This window comes from Athene cunicularia (genome assembly GCF_003259725.1).
Source record: "Athene cunicularia isolate RWA chromosome 1 unlocalized genomic scaffold, athCun1 chr1_part1, whole genome shotgun sequence".
NCBI lineage: Eukaryota > Metazoa > Chordata > Aves > Strigiformes > Strigidae > Athene > Athene cunicularia.
This window is the reverse complement of record NW_020799091.1, coordinates 87,909,947-87,918,137: the sequence shown is the minus strand read 5'-3', so window position 1 is coordinate 87,918,137 and position 8,191 is coordinate 87,909,947. Positions and strand designations below refer to the sequence as shown.

The following is an 8,191-nucleotide window of genomic DNA, read 5'->3' as shown; positions in this document are numbered from 1 at the left end:
GGGAAGGGAAGGGAAGGGAAGGGAAGGGAAGGGAAGGGAAGGGAAGGGAAGGGAAGGGAAGGGAAGGGAAGGGAAGGGAAGGGAAGGGAAGGGAAGGGAAGGGAAGGGAAGGGAAGGGAAGGGAAGGGAAGGGAAGGGAAGGGAAGGGAAGGGAAGGGAAGGGAAGGGAAGGGAAGGGAAGGGAAGGGAAGGGAAGGGAAGGGAAGGGAAGGGAAGGGAAGGGAAGGGAAGGGAAGGGAAGGGAAGGGAAGGGAAGGGAAGGGAAGGGAAGGGAAGGGAAGGGAAGGGAAGGGAAGGGAAGGGAAGGGAAGGGAAGGGAAGGGAAGGGAAGGGAAGGGAAGGGAAGGGAAGGGAAGGGAAGGGAAGGGAAGGGAAGGGAAGGGAAGGGAAGGGAAGGGAAGGGAAGGGAAGGGAAGGGAAGGGAAGGGAAGGGAAGGGAAGGGAAGGGAAGGGAAGGGAAGGGAAGGGAAGGGAAGGGAAGGGAAGGGAAGGGAAGGGAAGGGAAGGGAAGGGAAGGGAAGGGAAGGGAAGGGAAGGGAAGGGAAGGGAAGGGAAGGGAAGGGAAGGGAAGGGAAGGGAAGGGAAGGGAAGGGAAGGGAAGGGAAGGGAAGGGAAGGGAAGGGAAGGGAAGGGAAGGGAAGGGAAGGGAAGGGAAGGGAAGGGAAGGGAAGGGAAGGGAAGGGAAGGGAAGGGAAGGGAAGGGAAGGGAAGGGAAGGGAAGGGAAGGGAAGGGAAGGGAAGGGAAGGGAAGGGAAGGGAAGGGAAGGGAAGGGAAGGGAAGGGAAGGGAAGGGAAGGGAAGGGAAGGGAAGGGAAGGGAAGGGAAGGGAAGGGAAGGGAAGGGAAGGGAAGGGAAGGGAAGGGAAGGGAAGGGAAGGGAAGGGAAGGGAAGGGAAGGGAAGGGAAGGGAAGGGAAGGGAAGGGAAGGGAAGGGAAGGGAAGGGAAGGGAAGGGAAGGGAAGGGAAGGGAAGGGAAGGGAAGGGAAGGGAAGGGAAGGGAAGGGAAGGGAAGGGAAGGGAAGGGAAGGGAAGGGAAGGGAAGGGAAAAAAAAAGAGGAAGGAGAAGGAAAAGAATAAAGAAAAACAGAAAAGAAAAAAGGAAAAGATGGGAAGGGAAAGAAGGGAGGAAAGAAGAATGAAAAGAAAGGAAAAAAGGGAAAAAATAAAGAGGCAGGAAAAGAGGGAAAGGAAAGAAAAGGAAGAAAAAAAGAGAAAGAGGAGAAAAAGAAAGGATTCAGGGAAGGGAAGAAAGGAAGAGGAAAACTAAAGGAAAAGGAAGAAAAGAGGAAGGTAGGAAAAGAAAAAAAGCAAAATAGAAAAAAACAGGATTACATCATTCGTACTTTCTGTACAGCATAAGAGGTTTAAGAAAATATGATACTAATTTAAGCCATTTAAAATGTTTAGCTATTTTTTTTTTTTTATTCCAGAAATTATTTAGGGGAAATATAATATTCTCTGTTAATATAAATATGAAGGGGACAATTAGTTCTGCTAACTAGACAGAGAGTTATTATAGAGATGTAGGATCTTTGTTTTGATTTGAGTAATTTTATGATGGCTTTTCTAGCTATTTTCATATTAGCATTACAGAGGCAGTACTGTAAGGGATAGTACTTCTGAGCTATGTACAGCCACACAGGTATTACTTGCTGATGTTTTGATTACATGTGTGTAATTATGAACACCAACTTTATTTTTTGAATTACTGTCAGTAAAGATCAATTTTTTCCTCTGTGTTGATTTCCTTTAATCAGATGGTGCTGTCTTTAATTTTGTGAATACCCCATTCCTCAATTAATGCCATTTATTTTGTTAGTAACTTTGTATGGTACCTAGAAAAGGTAAAATGCTTCACTAGAAATGAAAAGCACAATTCCAAGGATGGAACTAGGTTTGTAGAGGAGTAATTAAGTGCTTTCATTTCTTTAATTTTTTACATAATTAATTTTGTTTCTACATTGTTTACAACATAATTGTTTTGTCACTTGTGTTGCATCAGTTTCTATGCCTTAGTCTGACTCATGTATAGTCCAACTAGTGGCACTACATCCTTCTTTCTAGGGCTTCATTTTACTTCCAGCCTACCAATCCCTCTCAGATGTATTGCCAAAATAATGGCAGATTTTTTCCTCTGTATATCATGCTTATATATTGCATGTGGATATGAAGGATATTGACACTGATTAATTATTTCTGATAAAGTATCTCAAACTGTATTGAATTCTTATAGGAACTATCTCTGCTATGCGGAGGCTGACAAGACTTTCAATGCACTAGGTTTCACAGGGACGGCTCTACTGTGTTTTGTTAAACAGGGATTTCACTCCGAAATTCTTAGGCAAATCTGCTCCTGATGGAGTTGCAGTTCTTTCTAAGTGGTTCAGCTCACTCTAAGCAGTAACCTGTGATCAAAAATATGTTTTTCATTTTGTGATCTACTCTTTTTAAGGAAATCTATTTCCACACAGCCTCAGTAATAATCACTACAGCAAAAATGCAGCATACAGAGTCAACGTTAAGTCAGTAGACTTATACCAGGATTGATTTTTTTGTCCTCTGCAGTTCCTCCATGTGTTTGAACACACTGGAAAAGGTGAAAATGCATAAAATAGTATGCATGTAGTCTATATTTAGTCTATATTCTATGCTTCTTGGTATGATGGGTAATGACAGAATACTTTTGCAAATACCTTAGCAGTTTATGAGATTAAATAGATCTTCCTGCTTTATTCTTCTCAAGAAAAAGAATCTAGTTAATATTGATCTTTCACTTGTATGTTTGAAACCTGGAAAATACTTATTTCACAAAACAAATAAAAGGTGTATAGATCTTTTTCTTATATGCACTCCACTTCTCTTGGGATATGAAGTAGTCACTAAGAAAGGATCTGAAATGCACCAATCAAAATGGAGTAAATATATTTGTCATTCTCTTGCTTCTTTGTCAGCATAGGCTTCCTGCATAGCTGGGATAAACTACTTTTAGGAACATTAGGAGAAATGCAGTATACACAGGTAATTTGGAATAAGGAAAACCAGGTCTTGAATACTAAGAGTACTTCACTTTTCATGTTTGTTGCCTATTTAACTAACTGTCCCAAATTATTGTACTATACAGTATTCTGAAATGAAAAGGATATGGCTTGATTTTATTTTCAGAAATATGTATGTGATGGGAGAAAAGTATGGAATATGTAGACCACTGAGACGCCTTTTCTAGAAACAAGAAAAATGTGGAAGTGCATTTTTTTTTTAATTTTTTGTTATAAAATTCTATATGTGTGGTAAAACACCAAGAGGGCATAGATGTGACAGCTTCCTGCTGTGAATAGTTATTTGACATACATGTTTCATGGCACATGTTCTTACTGAGGAAAAGGCAGCTGTTTCCATCTCCACCCTAAAAACTAAAGAATTTTGTGCAACAGGTAGTGTATACAATAACCCTTTCATTCAACAATAGTTTTATCAGTGTTTTTAAATGTGGGAGGATCTTAGAAGTATACAGACATTAAAAGTTAACTTTGTCACTATGAACTTTATTCTTTCTTATATATTGTTTTGGATGATTACATTAGGTTTGTGATAATTAACCTAGCTTAAATAAAATCTCCAAATGTATACATGAAGATAAATAAATTTGGTAATAGAGTATTATTCAGTCAAGCAAACAAAAATAAAATATCGCAACTGGAAGCTGAAGCTAGCAACATTCAGAATTGAAATAAAGTACAAATTTTCAAGTAAGAGCATTCATACCTATAATATTATACATGGTTAGGTACCTTAATAGTGACATTTTTAAAAATCTAAATCATTTATTTAACATCAATAAATAAATACAATATTTATAATACAGTTGCATTCTGCAGAATTACCTCTGATGTATGCCAAACTGATTCCTAACTGCTTTACTGCTAGGTTGACCACAGATAAAGTAAAATAGTTGGATAAGAACTTGTATTCTGCACCAGAGATGTTCCTAGCACTCCTTAAAATTGCTCCAAATACAGTGCTAGTCATTAGCGTGCAAGAAATGGGTATCCAGAGTAAAGGACAGCAAATTATGTTTGGAACAGCAGTAGGTGAACAAGGACAATCTACTCATGATTCAGTGCAGCTAATATTGCACTTAAAATATCAAAGAAAACCAATTCAATTAGGAACACACCAAGTAGGCAAGTTGTGTGCTCCCCTCCTTCAAAGTCATTCTTCTAAAGAAAATTACAAGAAATTTCCACTGGGGACTATCTGTGATGCTCAGTTAGTGCTGGGTCTTGCTCTCAAATGCCATAAATCATTCCCCTTTCACACTTCATCCCCAGCACTCCCGTTTCGTGCAGCAAGAAACCACCACCAGAAATCTTAGTGCCCAAGCGTCTCAGGAGAAAATGCAGAGCTTTATTCACTAGGTCATTTTCTTTGTGTCTTCGTGTGCTTCTTTGCTTTAAAGTAAGTGCTTTTGTGCTTATGTGGCTACATACAGAGTATGTGTGTGCTCATGTATGTAAGTGTTTAAATTATTATTACTTTTTTTGCATTTTTATTCTTTATAAAGAGCTTGATTCAACCAGTGTTCTCTGCAAATGAATCTGACCTTGTGGAGTTGCAGGATGCAAACGTCTTGGAGAAGGGCAGCCAACATACAAAGGCTGCATTGAGTGTGTGGGCAGGCAGGAATGCTGGTACCAGGCAGCTCCCTAAAGAATGTTCTTTTGGCAGAAACAGCCGTGCTAAAAATGAGGGGGAAAAATGAATTCAAACTGTAGAGCTGGCCTGCAGTTATGAAGTGATAAGAAAAGTTGGCTGTTTAAGCATGAGCTGCCGGTTGCATATTCTAGGTCCTTGCTATTCTCAGGCCCTCCTACAGCCATGGCCCTGACCAGTGTTTTGATATAGCACAAAGTGGCTGTTTATTGCTATTGACTGCTGAGGCCTGTGCTCCAAAATGCGTTCTGTCAACAGAATGTAAGTGAACTTGGCATTTTAAAGCTCGGCTGCTGCAGACGCGTAGATTTCTTGGAATTGCCATGCAGCAGGACCGGTGTTGCAGTCCCCAGCTCAAACTGAAAATGTTGCACAGGAAGACATATCATGTGAAGGTCAGATTTACCTGAGATCCTAAGGGGGTTGGGTTTGTTTTTTTTTCCCTCATCAGCACGATAGATATATCTTAACCTTGCTCTGCTAGACTTTTAACTTTCTACATTTTGTTCAGTATGCTCTGTATGGTAAAAAGGTCGTTATTCAGTGCAAATGGCCATCATGTGAAAGGGAAAAATGGCTGTGCACACAGTACATGATGTTACCATAAAAGAAGTGGTAAAGGTCTCTGCTGTTGTTCTGAGGATTTTTCCACTCATTTGAAAAGTGACAGCTTCTGTGATTTTGTAAGGAATCACATGTATTGTTTTCTATTGCTCCTATAGGAACTACAGGCAGAAATTGATGCTCATACTGACATCTTTCACAACTTGGATGAAAACGGGCAGAAAATTCTGAGGTCACTGGAAGGCTCTGAGGACGCAACCCTGTTGCAGAGACGTCTGGATAACATGAACCTCAGATGGAGTGAGCTTAGGAAGAAATCTCTAAATATTAGGTAGGACCTGAACATAAGCAAAAGCCTACAGTCAGTGTGTAAGATGGAATGTTGCGTTTTGCCAGTAAAAAGGTTTAATTTTGTTTTCCATAGAACTGGTTTTGTCCATTTTGAAATGATTTATGCTATTTTGAATGTTGTCTTAACTGTAAGAATGATTAGGTTTTTTGGTGTAAAAATGATAGTAGAGGATTAGGATTTGAGGCATATGATGAGGTTTTGTAATTACAGACAGAAAGATTAGCACATTTAAACAGTAACTGTACCCCCTCTAAACATAGGCTTTTTCTAGAGCTGGGTATGACTTATCAATGAGTCATGAAAGAAAGTGATTAAACAACCTTTATTATGATAAGCTTTATTTCTAAGGCTCATATTTCCAGTGCAAAACTAAGAATAGCCTTGCAAATGAGAACACAGTTATTTAAGATTTTAGCTGTCGTCTAGAGAGTGGAAAAATTGCCAAATAAAAGCCAGGGGTAATAGAAATCCATAGGTAGTGTCATGAGAGGAAAAACTTTTGCGTGCAGGGAATAAAATAATAAGCATTAATGTTACAAGTGCTGAAGTGGAGGTGTAGGCTTCAATGGGATGAAGATTTCTTTTCAAAAGAAATGGTCCAGGAAACTTCAGAAATACGACTTTTACAATAGGCAACCCAGCCCTGTTGCATTCAGTCTAGGGCATTTTCTGTTTGCTCACTTGCTGTGTATTGGTGGTAGTTCAGAGGGCAACAAAAGGCAGAAGTGGTTTTCAAAGTAATGTATGAAATATTAGCTTTTTTCAACTCATGTCCTGAGAGAGGGCAGTGTGTGTAATGGCAAAAGCCATCTTTATAACATCAATTGTTAAAAATAAATGAAGGGTGTGAAGTTGAAAAGATATTAGTAGCTAAAGAGAAAGAGACACATTCCTCCTTTTTCCTTTTTTCTTTTTTTTTTTTTTTTTTTAGGAGTAAAAGAAGAGGGATGTAACCCTTCAAGGTCTCTTTGAGATTTTTTTCTTTGCATGCCTTTTACCCATGAACTTGCCCAAATGCAGCTACGTTGGAGATAAGAAAAACAATCAGTTGGCCAAATATCAGTAATGAAATAAATACATGGGACTTTGTCTTTCATTTTTTGCAGTTTAATGTATCATTGCCATTAATCGAGTCAGAAATAGTAACCCTAGTTATATCACAGTGACCTCTTGTACCAAATATTCAAAGCAACAGACCTCCTCTCTAAAATATTGCTTCTAATAAAAGGCTTAAGGTGTTCAACAATTAATTGATTAGGATAAGAAACAATTCTTAACTTCTAAGACGTTCAGTTTAAACCAAACTGAATGAACGGGCTGTTCTCAGTCAGTCTGCTTAGAGCTATTTCTTTCCATCACACAGTATGGAATGGATTTCATCATAACTAGCAATGCTTGCACAAAAGAGGTGTAAGAGCAGACAGACATATGAAATGTTCCCCAGGCATCAGTCCCACAAGTCTCCTTATTTAACATAAGTTTTAGACTGCTGAAACAGAAGACCCATGATGTTTTTCAGCTTAGATGGGCATTCTTTTCTAAATTCATTAGATAAAATACATGGTAGATGGCAAGAGAATCTAAGTTCATTTCCGTTATTACCTTTCTTTCATTCTGATAAATTAGCACAGTTTATGCTAATAAACACTTTCTTTCTTATAAAGAATTCATTTTTAAAAACTGTTTTTCTATTATCTGTTTTGTCTGCACATGCTTGAACACAGTTATAAATATATGAGTGTATGCATATAATGTACACTAGCACACACATACATATTCCTGAAGCTGAAGGAGGGGCAGAAGAAGATGGGTTCCAAGGAAACATTCAACAAACTGGGGAAGGTCAGAGCACAGCAGGAGTAACAAAACTGTTTTGGGTCACTCTTTCTGTACTTTTTCCTTGTAAAGCCAGACCTGGGGAAGCAGGGAAGAAATGAAGACACCAGTGTCTGCCTCCAGTTATTGCCCTTCTCTGGAGGAGGTGGAAACTTGCTTTTACTGAGATAAACATGGGAGACAGGAGTTAACCTCACTCAGAAACTTTGACTCCTTGACTGTGTCCCCTCCAAAAGATCCAAAGCCCTTGCTCTAGCTGTCACCTCCTGCAACTCCCCATACAACATTCCTGCTTTTCTCCCCCATCACTGCTTTCAGAGGCATCCTGGGGCTTCCCAGCCTTCACTGCCTGCAGGACTGGCCTCCCCCAGCAGCACCTGCTGTGAGGCAGTTTTGCCCCAGCACACAGCTGCCCTGTGAGAACAGACATCAAAAGGCAGCATGGCCTATGTGTGTCCCTCCCACATAGCCTTTAAGTTTAAAGGTGAGCAACCACCCGAATCTTGTGTGAGTTTGAATGGTTTGTGTAGTGGTTCAAAGAAGTTTTTGCTCTTCTCTGAGTTGAAAACTACTCTCTACATTTTAGTTAATTAATCTCCTAGTAATCCTAAGTGATGACTACGTTACTGTTATGTTGGTTCTGCATAATATTTGTGAACGTTTACTGAGACTGACAATTCAACACAGCTATTACTCACTGCTGAAGAGGAAAACTAAAAATAAATAAACC

The 8,191-nt window shown here is 39.5% G+C and overlaps 1 protein-coding gene across 16 annotated transcripts in view; it reads left to right on the top strand.

Moving 5' to 3' along the window:
- DMD (dystrophin) overlaps nucleotides 1-8,191 on the top strand; it is a 1,208,820-nt gene that overhangs the window by 1,003,239 nt on the left and 197,390 nt on the right. For 13 of the 16 annotated variants that reach the window (XM_026858158.1, XM_026858211.1, XM_026858140.1 and 10 more), the window contains one exon: nucleotides 5,432-5,604. In XM_026858158.1, the coding sequence (XP_026713959.1) occupies nucleotides 5,432-5,604 (173 nt within the window). Of the gene's footprint in view, nucleotides 1-4,917; nucleotides 4,971-5,023; nucleotides 5,105-5,431; nucleotides 5,605-8,191 lie in introns of those variants that run through there. The other 3 variants (XM_026858185.1, XM_026858194.1, XM_026858204.1) reach the window with 2 other exon arrangements.